Source organism: Penicillium soppii, assembly GCF_028829465.1.
Source record: "Penicillium soppii strain IBT 18220 chromosome Unknown utg000001l, whole genome shotgun sequence".
In the NCBI taxonomy this organism is placed as follows: Eukaryota; Fungi; Ascomycota; class Eurotiomycetes; order Eurotiales; family Aspergillaceae; genus Penicillium; species Penicillium soppii.
In genome coordinates, this window is record NW_026643231.1 from 1107234 (window position 1) to 1121231 (window position 13998).

Sequence of the window (13998 nt, forward strand, 5' to 3'; positions counted from 1 at the left end):
ACCGGCCGAGTGCTACATCGGTGTAAACTGTCCGGTTTATTCGCGTGGCGAAATGGGTTGGTTATGTTTATGCTTTTCGTTATTCCTGGAGTATTAATAATAGCTCAAGATGGAGAGGATGTGAATAAGTGAGTGTTTAGGCCAGTGGAAAGGGAGATGGTCATTTGTATAGGATCAATGTTTCGTTTGCTTTTTTGTCTGTGCATCCCATTCTGAGTACCCATCAATGTATGTAACATACACATGTACGTAAGCTCGAGTTAATGTCTGTTGGCTACAAAAGGACGTATACATGCAGATTGTGCTGGGGATTAGCTAACCCCATAGGAGAGGATTGGTAGATGATTCAGCTATCCATGACCGTTGGGCCGTCGCATATCTTCTCATCGGAACCATTGGTGTGCGATTATGGTCCCATCAAGACCAGTCCAGTTAGATGAGGTCCAAAAAGACTGCCATGCAGACACCCGTGTACTTGATGCCCCAGCTCATTGCAGCCCCTCAGTATGAGTGTATGAACAGCCGCTCTAAAGGCACAAGCCAAAGGGTGACTAAAACTGGTTACAATGGTATCTACACAAGCTTCAAAAGATAGGTCTTCTCAGACCTAATGTCGAAGCGAGGCTCAAATGCCTTCTTAATTATTTCAATAGGTTCCCTCTCCCCTACTTGACCAGAACCAATTTCCCGGGCACAGCTTAGGATGCTCCACGCCCTCTGCTAGACCGGGACTGGTCCCGGGATCCCTAAATAATCCCCCCTATCATACCAAATTCTAATTTATCCCATCCTAGGATGGGAGAGAAGTGCCCTAGATCAATAAATCCTCTTGCGTACCATTGAATGCATTGCATCCTTGTATTGTCTATGCCATAATCTCTGATAGGAAGCAGGCTATCTATAGGTAGGCAGAACAAGGGAAAATGGGAATTAATTGAAGCTAGATATGCGTAAATGTGGCCAGATTTTCTATACCCGGTATAGCATTACGCATATGCTACATATCACCATGGAGGGGGGGGGGCGGGTGAATCGAATTGAGTGGATTGGCATTTTATCTCGCTTCTTGTTTTGGCTAGGCTTGAGCTATCGTTTCTGATTTGTACTGCGACCTCGACGGTGAGCGCTACGCACTGTGGCCCGAAGCTTGCTGGCAAAGAGGGAGCTCTTCTTTCTGTCACTTGATGTGCTCTATTCTTTCGAATCCAGTGCAGAAAGCGAGAAATGAACCTTACCTCATTGGTTGACAGCCCCGTTCTTCGTCTGGTTAGTGATTTGGACCAGACATGCTGGCAAAGGATGCTAATGCACCTGAAAATTGCATTCACACCGAGCAACTGAAAATAATTTCCGGCCGCTGTGATTGCCAGGCTGACTTGGAGCTAGTATCATGTAGCTCGGCAGTTGGGCAGCCGTGAAGTTGATAGATCATGTTTGACACTCGGTTAGAAATAAGCGCCGACGATCAATTTGAAAGAGTTTAGGGTCCAACTTCTTCGCTTACACATCCAAAGCAAATCCGACTCATTGCCACAGTTGTGGGATGTGACGGATGGTGTTGGCAGAGAGATTTAGTAGCAGAGAAGTTCTGACACCGACCGAAGAGGGGGATTGTGTTTTCAACGACCAGGAAACGATTTGGATTCTTCGTTGCAGCTCGGACTCGGCGGTCAGGGGCAAACACATGGCTAGCGCAATATAAGTTGATCAGCATTACCGAGGGAAGTATAGTTCCCGCTTGACAGCGAGCACGGTCGCTGACTCGCTGCATCGCCTTGATACTCATTGACCACGCCCATGCATACCATCATAGAGCAACATAATCTCCATAGCGACCGGTTCGTTTCAAGTCGCGTGACCTACGACACAGCGCATCATTGGACAATGCGCGCAGATTCCCCAACGCACGGTCTGCCACGCCAACTTCCTAATCAGAGGTATTTAGAACCAAGTCACAGGCAGGTTGTATTCCAAGGTTGTGCGCATCGGGGTCAAGGAACGGGTCGGGCGACGCGCCCGCTTCGGGTACCACGATGCCAGTCCCCGAATTGCACAAGCCGGAGAAGATGGTGTAATTGCTTTTCGCGAGTCTGTTCAATCAACGGAGAAAGCAGAGCCTTGATGTACAGGGTGTTAAATTGCACTGAAAAAAAACCTTACATGCATCGGTCGTCGCTGCCTATAACGGAATCTTTGTGCGTGCCATCGACCTTGGCAAGAGCAAAAAATGACAGCCGCGATCGACTTCGTGCCGTAGTCAGTTGATAGTGTCGTGTTGCATTATCTTGTAGGGGTCCATTCGAACATCATTGAGCACTTCGGCGTCTTGACTGGTGGGTTGGCGCTGCAGGTTTGAGAGGCATGGCGACACAGGTCATATATATTTATACAACGTTTGCGCGAAAAACTGCCATCTATTAGAAATGAGTGGGCCTGAACTCTGCATGTGGCGAATTCCCAACTTCGGGGGGATGACGGAGAAAGAGAATGGAATCAGATGACTCGAATTCATATAATCATATAATATAGATTAACTCGTTCGGCTTGGCGACCTATTTCAAATTTGCAATCCCCGAGCCTAAAGGATTAAAATCAAGATATGTTAATAGAGAACTCGAGAACCCCCCTAGTGCGGCTGTGTTGATCCATAATCTAGAAAAGGAGACAAACAACCCTTTCGCGATTCGTTATCGGATCCGAATATGAAGACCGAACAGACGCGCATGCTCATTCTTTTAAAGATCGGCTCTGTCATTTCTTATCTTGGTGCGATCGGAGCTTGATCCCCGCTAAAGGGGGGGCTTTAGTTCTCACAGCTCGACAAGTGGCCCTAGCTCTAGCTATGGCCTTTTAGTGTCGAGATTCTAGTGACGCCATGTGTTCGAGAACGCGATTGTATCTTAACAGAGCCCCCTGAATATATCCGACGGGGTTGATTGGAGGCTGAAACAATACAAGATCAGCAAGGCATGGTTTTCGGCTTGTCATCGACAGCCGAAGTGGGTTTCGGGTCTTCTCGGTGCTGCACGCGATCTGAATATCCCGGTAGATGGGAGCTTGGCAAAGGAAGAAAGGGAGTATACAGGTCAATCGCAACATTCACAGACATTCCAGCCCACTATAAAAGCGCCACCACTGCTGTTATCATGACTTGCCGCTCGGATAGAATCGTCAGATTATTACAATATACGTGAGACCATGACAAAACCATGACTGCAGGGACGCATGGTCAATATATTAAGTAGAACTGACTAACTATTTGATAATCTACTCTTGGGAGTGGGCAGTGCTGACAATAGTAAAAATGTTTAGGCAGTTGTCCTCGTGGACTCAGATTCCAATCATGACTAGGATACCTTGCAGCGAAGAGACGGACTTGGGCTTAGATTGGTTGAGCACAAACCAGGAGGGCCCAGCCTTGAGGGACCCCCCTCCCCCTTTTTTTGGATCCTTTGGTCTCTTTTGATTCTTGATTTGGGTATGATCTGGTAAGTTCCTACGATGGGTGTCATAATGGTCGAATAGAATCAGCATATACGAAGGGAAAAAAGGAGAAAGTGTTATTAGTATCGACGCCATCCCGATTCCGACAGCCAATTAGATGTGACAAGTGGCCGATGAGATCTGTCTTAATATCATTAGTGCAAATTGAGCATGAGAACACAATCCTTACCTAGGATATAAGTTACCAGGTACTGGGGACTAAGGGACTGTATGATTATAAATATCATGAAATGTCAGGAAATGTCATAAATATATAAAAAAATTAATATATAAAACCCCATTTAAAAATAATAAAATAAAAACAGACGGGCCTCTTGCCTAGATTGATACTTGTACCCGCCTTCGACCCGTGGTCAAGTAGATCTCATATTAATTGGCCTGACCGGATAGACCCGTCGTGAGGGATCCGATTTAGAAAAAAAAAGCTCCGTATAACCCATAGGCTCTGAGGTGATGTCTTTCTTTATTAGACCAATCTCTCTCTTCTATGAACATTCCAGAACAAACTTGCAATTCTGAGGATCCATTATTTCTGTCTATTAATCTCTAATTCTTGTGACTTCTACTTCTTTTATCTTTTTACTTACTCCTTCTCTCTTCTCTATTCTCTTCTCTCTTCTCTCTTTTCTCTCCTTTTGGACAAAATCACATGTATGTCTAACGGTTCTTTTACTTCATAAATATACCCCCTCAATGGGTATTCCTCATTGAACAAATCCCCCACATCCTCAACCTCTCGATGGATCCCTAACAGATGTCCATGGATAAGCCTCAACCTCGTGGCGGACTTGGTACCATCAGAAATCTGTTTCGCTTTTCTACACCTTCCGCCTCCCCTTCACGGCGCCGAATATCTCATCTGGTCCGTCGAGGTAGGCATATTTTTTCCAAGTAACAATCCCTCCCCCGTTGTACCCCTCGAGTTCATCCCAATTCGGGGCGCAATTCGACCCCACTGAATTCCCAGAAACCGGGAAAAGAGACGCACCCCAAAAGAGACCGGAAAAACAAAAGAGAACACGAACTAAGCAAAGCCATTGGGAAAAATATAGCAGACCAGTAGCTCCTCCTACACCTTCACCTCCAACCTCAACTTCACCATCCATGAACTCCCGTCCCCAATTCGATCCGGCCACAATGATTGGCTTAGCCGGCGCTTCGCCAGGAAGAACCGACGACAACTTCGATATCTTTGAATGGTATCCACGCTATCAAAGCTGCCAACGCTACTTCCTAGACCACGCCCAACACAGCGTTCCCGTCCAAGCCCTCTCAGCATTCTTGAACATCCGCCTTCCCTTCCAACGCCAACCCTCAGTCGTGAACTCCTCGCCAACCTCCGCATCCCACACCCCACCAACAGGCACACAACCACCAGGCCCACCTTCCGTCTCATTGATCCCCTACATCCGCCGATTAGTCGCAACGGGAATGGATTTCCCAGGAGTTCTGCATGGGTTTTTTGGCGACGACTGGAGCAGCGGTGTTGGCCCACTTCACGAGCAAGAACGCCGCAATTACCTATTCGCCGCCAAGAGCGGCGGCTGGGCATCTGTCAAAAAGGACTACGACATGCCTCCGCTAGAGACTATTCCCTTCCTCCGACCTTTGCAGGGCCCGCTCGACGCCGAGATCGAGGCTGCGGAGCGCAGTTGGAGTGAATGGCTCGCTATGGAGGATTGGATGGTAGGGCCGCGGGCGCCGGATATTCTCCAAGACTCGTCTTCGCAAAATTCACGACCGCGGAGTGCACGCGGATAGCAGGGTTTTTTTTTTTGGCTCTCGGAGTTCGCGACACCTTGGAAACTTCTCATTCATACCGCGTTGGCGAGACGGCGTCTTGAAACCCCATCATCTTATTTTTTATAGCGATTTTTGTTTTGCTCTTTGTCTAGCGGCTTCATCTGGTCACAGCATTAATACGGAAATCTTGTTACGACTGTGCTGGCGAGTTCTGGGGGGTTTCCTCGCTCGGGGGTTTGTTTAGATCTATGCATATGGCACCTCTATACTGCATCTTACAATCACATTAATCTCTTACGAGATTTCGTTTCTCCAAGATGAGTTCATTTATTAAATAATCTCGGATCAGAAATGCGACTGCACAAAGCTGGGTCGCAACTATTGGGCCGTACCTTGAGCCGTTGGGGGAGAAAAAAGCGAAAAATGAATGATAAAAAATAATTACCCAATGGCCGGAGTAAAGCCGACGAATCCCACGGAACTGCGTAAGAAAATACGAGCCTTGGGGAGTATAATTGCAGCGCGTCATATTTTTCACCCTTTCCTTCCGACCGAGTTCAATTATCAAAAAAGAGAATGGCCAGCACTATTTTGCTAGTTGTCCCACGAACGTACTACATCAAGACAAAGACCCCCAACGTCCGTACCAACAAATGAACCGTGCCGTTATTTGTCTACAATTCCAGCCGATCGAACCACAATTCTTGTTCGACCCCACTAGTTTGCGCTCGTTCCGCTGTGGACTCCCCAGATCCAATCCGAGACTCGGCCATTGATGGAGGTCCCTTGGAATTGTGACTCCAAGGTGTAATTGTGCGCGTCTTTTTCATCGGTACTTATCGCCAAGAACTGTCGTCCATGGAACTAGGCCGGTAATCGAGATGGATATGAGATTAATGAGATTAACTAGATTAATTAGATGTAAGGATGAACGGTGGACTACCTGGACTAACTAGATAGTTGGTTGATAATCGGACATGTGAAAAATCCATGAATATCATGGAAGAATCAGGCAGGAGTCTAGAATCCACTTTGACGTCCATTACTACAATATATGGCAATATATGGATTGTAGTAGTGCACCAGTAGTTGGTTTCCCCCTATAACTTTCTTCTAGATGGTTTTGCTGCCCAATTTTAATAAGGCCGTGTTCTGTAAGGAGTAATAGTAAAAGACGGACTTAGTTATATCAGCCCCATAAATGCGTAGGATCACCATATCACCGATCTACTCCGAAAACGCCAACACTGTCCAATACGAGCACTGTCCAATACGAACACTAGAACAAATAAGGCGATTGTAGGGAAAAGAGCAAGGTTTGTCCAAAAGCCTGGAGTTGTTCAAGGTCCACCAGATTGGCATAGTTGTTTCGTTAGCTTTGCTAGCCCTATTTAGATGGCATGTCCGTGCCGCGAGAAATCTCGTGGCGTAGCTGAAACCGGGGACGCTAGCTTGCCCTTTCAGGCAATTCTCAGGCTGTCGCGCCTTTAGTTCGGTCTTTTAGTTCAAGGTTTGCTCCACTAGCCCTTTGCCCCTGCGGAGTCTGCGTTTTTTCCGCCCCCATGACTGGTGTCTATCAGAAAAATTCTCCGAGATCACCTTTTTTTTGACCTGCGATCGCCACCTCGGAGGCTCTGGCGGAGGTGCACTATTGGTTTTTATTTACGAGCTGTCTCTTTTCCCGCGTGGCTTTTTGATTTTTTTTTTTTTGGAAAAATGGAAAGCTTTCATTATTTGGGATAGGGAATAATGTGATAATATTGCCCCTGATGGTACCGGATACCATTTCCGTGAGGGTTTCCGGGTGTTCCTGAAACCCATCAGCGTACCAACTTTCGGTATATCATGCTCGTGCATGTAAATCAGTGGACTCTTGACTTTCAAAAGGGTGCAAATCCGGTTTAATGGCCCTATTATGTTCATTAGAGTTGGTGTTATACTTTCCTGCATTGCTCAGATTGGGGGCTACTTAGGATGTCACTTTCCGCCAGGGTTCGTATCGAGGCACGCCTCTCCGAGATCCTGCAGAACTTTCAAACAACACACATTGTCCAGATCGAATATCACTAGAAGATGGAGTTACAAACCATCAGAGTATTTTTTGTTTTTTCAGCGTACATTGAAAATCGTGTTCTTTTTTGGGAGAGCTAAGAAACAGGAAATCTGCCAACTCCCTGACAAACCCGTTTCTGTTCAAGTGGACCAAGGTCGCCACCACTGTCGAAATCTTGGGTCATTTAGGCCGGCTGCAGTATCAGTTCGTGGGATCAGCTCAACTTTGGTCCGGAAAATGAAGCGCCGGCCCTAGGTGGGTATGCGCTAAAGTAGATTGGCTAGTCGCAGACTCAACGGTGTTGATTGACGTGCTCGAACCATGGATTCCTGTCACGGCCGGGTTTCGTTCGCTGCGATTTTCGTTTATGAAACAGTGGAATTGTGTGATTATGTCGGCTGATGTGGGTAAAAGGTCTTGAACAAATTGGAGATTTGGGGGTGGAACTCGGGGTTTGAACATTTCCACCGGGTTGATATTTTTGAAGTGACCTATCAAGATGTGCAGTGCAGATTGGAAACATGCTAAAGAACCAGCTGTAGGGTTGGCGGGATCGACTGCATGCAGATTATGCACATTATTTGGAGCTAGCTGGCAAGCTAAAATATTCTTAGATCAGGCGCAATTCTGGTCACTTTCTCTTTCGAGATATTTCTCCGTGTGTGATCAACTAATTACTTGCACTACTTGGTCATGCTACGAAACGAGACTGTGTAAGGCTGGGCTGATTGAACACAGTTTAAAGATGTTTTCGACCGAGGCTGTCCACCGAAACCCAGGTTCCATTCATACAGAGTTTACCGGAATCTTCACTTAGATGCTCGTATGGTTGAGTTTTGATATATTGAGGGTTTCTCCACGAGCCTCCGGGCGGTTCCCGCAAGACTCTTCATTATGCCCATGTTGACAGCCTTGAGATGGCGAGCCGGCTAGACGCCAGAAATGGGTTTGAGATAGCGGACAGAAGGATCCATACGCTTTGTCTCCATACCTTTTGGACAGACTTTCGATGCTATGAATTGATGCAGCCATGAAATCGTACCCTTCAACTAGAGTATTGCAAGGCGATGAAGGTAAAGAAGAACTTTTTCCGATCATCACGTCACCTTAATCAGAGCAACAGAGGCACTTAATCTCGTTCATAAGTTATGTCCAACCGAGGCCTCTTTCCCGAGTTTTGTTCTCATTAGCCCGATTTTGGGGGGTCTATGATAATATCCAAAATTTCATATCAGTATACCCTTGGCCCTTTAGGGGCGTGCACTGTAGCCTTTGATGATTATGAGTTCTCGAACCATGGTCATATCATCCCTGGAACTATCAAGGACAAGCCCACTCTGATCACGCAGAGCAATTAATGAGACAAGACCACTGTCTGGACCGGGAGTACCTGTAGGTGGGGGTGAACAGTCGGTTGCCTGGCAATGTTTGAAAAGCATTTAAGATAATTATTGGAAGAATTGAATTGAGTAGTGATGGAATGTGAGCCCTACCTGGCCACCTAACGCCAAATGGGACGCTGACTGTGGGACAAGTTGTAAGTTTGCTCCACCCCAGCGCCAACTGACAGGTTTGGGGCTCGCATCTGAGAGGTGATGTAGGGCACTTCCACAACGGCCATGCGTTAATTTCATGTTAACATCAGCATCTGCTTGAACAACAGCTTCGACATTATCGGGATAATCAGCAGCAGTAGCAGCTAGGGGACTGCCATACTCTCCATGTTTCAACTGCATATTTGACATTACTACCCGCTCGAACAAGTGCTTGGATGTTTTGGACAGAATGAGCCGCAGCAAGAGCACTGCCATAAGTCCCCTTTGTCGGCCCCAAATTCACATCAGCTCCTCGACTGATCAGAAGGCGCATCATATCTGGGGCGAAAGTTGATTTGTATTGAGTAGCCACCTTAAGGGCCGTGCCAGATGGGCCCTCTTTCAACTGCATGTTGATATCTGCTCCCGCATCGAGTATGATTTCTATCATCTCCAGCCATTCAAAGGATACAGCGGCCGTAAGAGGGGAATAAGAACCCTGCGGACGACATAGTAACGCGTGTAATCACAATCAAGCCCACGCTTTATCGCATATACCATAGGACACGTTCTGTTTCACCTCTTCGAATGGCATTGTTAAAGGCCTGCGCTCGTTAGTTGCCAGGTAGTGGAGGCTCATTGGATTTCTTGGGAATAAAAACATAGACTCCCGACCTGCCTGAAACTATGTTCACAGCCACCAGTCAATGTATGCATAAATCCATCGGAACAGATTTGTTTTTTACGCTTACCTGCTGCAGCTTTTGTGGAGGATTTCTAGTCGGATCTTCCATCGCGTGGCCTGAGTCCTGGAAATGATACAGATTGCTTCTTTTGCAAGAATCCTGCCAGCTTGAAGGATCGTTTCCGTCATCCATAGTAAGGAAAGCCGGTGTAAATGATGAGAGGACAAATTGGCCAAGCCAAGCCTGCTTTCAAAAAAGATCAAGGAAATGCCGCTGAAGGTTTGAAGTGAAAAGGCGGGGTCTTTCGCATGAGGCTTAAAGAAGATGCCAGAACCAGATGAGTTGGCAAGATGGGTAGTGGTGGGTAAGGCAAGACTCATCATCCATTGAGTTGCCTCTACTGCAGTTGTGATTGGCGATCGTCGTTCGATGTCAGTGGAAAGGGAAAGCAGACAGATACATTATCGGAGTTCAGTAGTGAGACCAATGATCAGGCATAAAGATTTGATTTCATAAACAAGCCCAATCAATGTAGAGTGAGAATATTGTATATTATTAATGAATCGAAGTATTTTGGAGGGATAAGCAAGACGAATCACCAAGCTTTTGATGTAACACCATCGCTGAAATGCAGAAACAAAGGACTGTAGCCACCAAAAGTACACAGAGAAAGAAAATATACGCATAAAAAAACATCACAAGTCCTAAATGGATCCAAATGGGTATCTTAAATGATCGCAGTCAAGAGCGCGGTATGGCTGTCATCGAATGTCGGTATGAGTAAAAGAGAAAAATCCAAGCGTAGCTACAGCTAACTGCAGATACCCATGACTAGATCGAGAATCCCACCCAATGGTCATGAATTATTGCTTCGATCTGAGAATCGGTTTTTCGAGCTCAAATTCCTAGACTCAGTCGAGTCCCGACTGGAGCTGGAGCTTGATTTTCCACCGGGAAGATTATGGGCAAGGGAAGAGCGATGGATATCCTCTGGGAGGGGCAGATCGGGTAGATGGTCGGGATTCGAGACCAGACTGCGCGGGCGGGAGAAGACACCGCCGAGAGAGGGATTGTCCTTTTCACGCTGCATAGTGTCGACGTGTGTACGAGTTCTCCTCCGATGACGACGAAGATACTCATTCGGAACGGGGTCGACTTGTTTCTTGACGGCGGGGACGAAGTTTAGGTAAATGGGGAAGATAGCGCCGGCGGAGAAGAGCGCGACGAGAACGCAGAAGGAGTATGCTTCGCCACGGGATAAGTATGCGGCGTACTCGGCGAACGGGAAGTAAGTACCGCCACTGATGGCCATTGTCAAGAGGATGGCTGCGGTCTTCGTATGTTGTGCGGTGCCGCGGAGGGAGATGGCGAAGATGATACTGAATGTACCGCTTTCAAAAAGGTAGAGCAGCATTGCCATGACAATTGCCGCGGAGCCGCTGGTTTTCATACAGAGGACCCCGCAGACAATCATGCCGATGTAATTGACCATCAAAATCCAGCGGGGTTTCAAAAACCATTGAGCGAAAGCGGCGAGGAACCGGCCCACGGCGAAGACACTATGGCCGATTGTTAGGAAGTCGAAGGGTTTGAGGGAGGAGTCTGGGCGAGCGGCGAGGACGAAGCGGTTCAGAGTTGTTGCGAGGACTTCTTGGCCGGCACAGTAGAAGAATTGGGACCAAATTCCCAGGCCTAGGGTCAACCAGACGACGGGAATGCCGATGACTTTTGTCATGTTGTCTTCTCGGCGACGATTTGCTAATTCTTCGAGGTCTTCGTCTGAGGCTTCGGGGACCGGGAGGTAGTAGAAGGCCACTGCTAAAAGGACGTCGAAGAGGGCGATGCCGAGGTATGCCCATTGCACATCGACTAAAGATGCGACGTCCTGGACATCTTTGAAGAGAACTCTCTTGGCCAGAAGCGGTGACAAGACGCTGCCGACAGCTTGCACACCCTGCGAGATGTTTAATCTGATCTCCGAATTTTCCAGTGGTCCACAAAGGGCGATGAACGGGTTTGCCGCGGTTTCCAAAACAGCAAGACCAAACCCGACAATGAAGTTGGATAGAATGAAGGCAGGCGTCGAGGTGAGAACAGCAGAAGGCCAGAAAATAAGCGTACCGCAGGCATAGATGCAAAGGCCCGTCATGAATGTGGCTTTGAAGCCCCAAATTTTCAAAACGGGGCCACCAACACATAGAGGTCCCAACACATATCCACCAAAGTAGGCACCATGAAGACCCAATGAATGCCACGGGCCAAGGTGAACGATGGTCTGGAATCGAGAGTTCAAGATATCAAGCAAACCATATGCGAAACCCCACAGGAAGAAAAGGAGCGTGGTCAGGGCGATTGGCGCAATTGACTCCCTAGTGTTCAGCTTAAGCATACTTTCTGGGTTTTTCATGTTGACGAAGTCAAAGAAGGTGATATCCGGCGGGTAGCTCGTGCTAGTACGTGTGGCTGTTTCATTATCGAGGGGTGCTGGGCGACCAAGAAAGTCCAGTAAGTCCATGGGCTCTGACTCCCCGGAGCTTTGTCGCGCAGCAGAGAAAGTTCCAACATGATTTTGCAAAGCTTTGTCTCCTTCGCTGCCCGGTGACGCAGACGCAGACGCAGACGCAGGACCAGCTACTGCGGCGGGAGGGGGTACCACAATCGGACTTTCCCCAGCTCCATATCCAGCGGTTGTTGTATCATTGGTGTCTCTAATCAACTTCGGAACGAGACGAGTGACGAGCGGCTTGAGACTTGGAACACAACCGCAGATAATGGAGACGTTTACTTCGACCACAGACCACATGAAAGATAGCGATGCGTACCCTGTAAAAGTCCACGGTCAGCTCAATTCCAAATCCACACGTAGTATTTTTAGATGGGAGATTAGGGTCGTACAGCTAAAATCCACCCCGCCAATGTTTTGAATATGAATCGACTTGACCTCCAGTGAACGAGATATGGCAGCTTGTTGGAGGAATGCAATTCGAATCACATCCACCACAGCTACAAAGAAACCGAAGGAAAATGTCACGACCAATATTATTTTTTGCTTGAAAGGTAGGCGCATTTTCGTCAAGAGCGGCATCGGAAGAAAGAGGATTGCGAGGTCGGTAATGATATTCACCGGCGAGGAGGACAAGTAGAGAGTAACAATATCGGTACAATGCGCATAAGCGGGAATGTCGGAGAGAAACGCTGCGCCGATAGGACTGCATTGGAAAACATTTACTAATGTCAATGCAAGGCCTGCAGCATTTACGACAAACAGAGTGATATAGTTTGCGTAGCGAAAGACTTTTTGATTTCGTGTCAGGGTTAGGTAGAAGATAAGGATCGAGGTCTTGACGGCCATTAACGCCGGGTTCTGAAAGACTGTCAGTGCACCAATTCCGAAGTCACCAAGGGCAGTTTGAGACTGACGTAGAGAACCGTAAATGCATAATTGGCCTTGTTAAAAGCGAGCTCGTCTTCAGGTTTGATCTCGCTGGAATGTAATCCCAAACCTTTCTGCACAGAAAAGAAGAGTGAGAACGAGAAGCCAAAATCGATGATCTGTAACCTGATTAGCCTCCGAGCTTCAGCCAGAGCTTCCCAATCATGTTGCCAGGATGTTCTGATCGTGTCCATTGTCTCTCCAACTCCGGGTACATGCAGGGATCAAGCCGAGGAATCCTACATACCCATGCGACCAACATCAGCCAGTCGTGTAACCCAATTTTTCTGACCACGAATATTCGCGAAATGAACCGGAGCGCGACGAAGATGCTCGCGATTGTGAAGAAGGTGATTGAGACACCTAGTGTCGCTGGTTGTCGACCTTCCATCATGACAAGTGGACTGCCCTTCGGACAGCCCTGTTGTGAAAATCCCTAATTGCACGGTTTTTTCCAATTCCTAGTGTATCGCAGTTTGAGGCGGGCTAGGATGGCGCGTGTGCGGAGGCCCCATATCGTCTCGATCGCTATTCAAATTTTGTAAATTCGTATGGGCGACCGAGGGAAAATAAACGGAGGGAGAAGAGGTGAAGGAGAGAGAGGTGGGAAAAAGCAGCAGACAAAAAAGTAAGTGGGAATAAGAAGTCCAGAAGTTGAAGTTGGAAGAGAGAGCGGGGAGGAAAAAATTACTAGACAATCCGTTTTTACCCCGGTTTTTCTCCTTTTCAACTAACATTCCCCGCTGTTTTCATTATTTTACAGCGTTCTAAGTCACCTATGTCACTATTGCTCTCCTATTATTACAAGTACTACATGCTAATAGTCTGTGCAATAAACTCGCACTGTACAGATATGAATCATCTCAATTCATCCCCTACATAATCACATCCTGGTACATAAGATGAGGCAGACGCCACTTACCCACAAAATAATATGACTGGCCGTTCAACCAATTCGAACTCCCCCCTGAGATCGGATTACGTCCATAGTTCTGACTGCCTATATAGGCAATTCATCGTCCATCCACATCTCCCGTTTTTCCA

At 47.3% G+C, this 13998-nt stretch overlaps 4 protein-coding genes across 4 annotated transcripts; 2 read left to right on the forward strand and 2 right to left on the reverse strand.

Annotated features, from left to right (window-relative positions):
* Positions 1-1884: 1884 nt before the first annotated feature.
* N7529_000416 (uncharacterized protein) lies at positions 1885-2122 on the forward strand (the record flags this gene model as incomplete). The annotated part of the gene is made up of 2 exons (XM_057235947.1): positions 1885-1937; positions 1963-2122. The coding sequence occupies 2 exons, from the start codon at positions 1885-1887 to the stop codon at positions 2120-2122; spliced, it is 213 nt and encodes a 70-aa protein (XP_057102750.1).
* Positions 2123-4608: 2486 nt separating this feature from the next.
* N7529_000417 (uncharacterized protein) lies at positions 4609-5265 on the forward strand (the record flags this gene model as incomplete). Its single annotated transcript, XM_057235948.1, has 1 exon — positions 4609-5265. The coding sequence occupies one exon, from the start codon at positions 4609-4611 to the stop codon at positions 5263-5265; it is 657 nt and encodes a 218-aa protein (XP_057102751.1).
* Positions 5266-8550: 3285 nt separating this feature from the next.
* Positions 8551-9247, reverse strand: N7529_000418 (uncharacterized protein; the record flags this gene model as incomplete). The annotated part of the gene is made up of 3 exons (XM_057235949.1): positions 8551-8718; positions 8794-9015; positions 9044-9247. 3 exons carry the CDS (start codon positions 9245-9247, stop codon positions 8551-8553), a joined length of 594 nt encoding a protein of 197 aa, XP_057102752.1.
* Positions 9248-10377: 1130 nt separating this feature from the next.
* Positions 10378-13345, reverse strand: N7529_000419 (putative MFS monosaccharide transporter; the record flags this gene model as incomplete). The annotated part of the gene is made up of 4 exons (XM_057235950.1): positions 10378-12344; positions 12417-12885; positions 12942-13073; positions 13202-13345. 4 exons carry the CDS (start codon positions 13343-13345, stop codon positions 10378-10380), a joined length of 2712 nt encoding a protein of 903 aa, XP_057102753.1.
* Between the last annotated feature and the right edge of the window lie 653 nt (positions 13346-13998).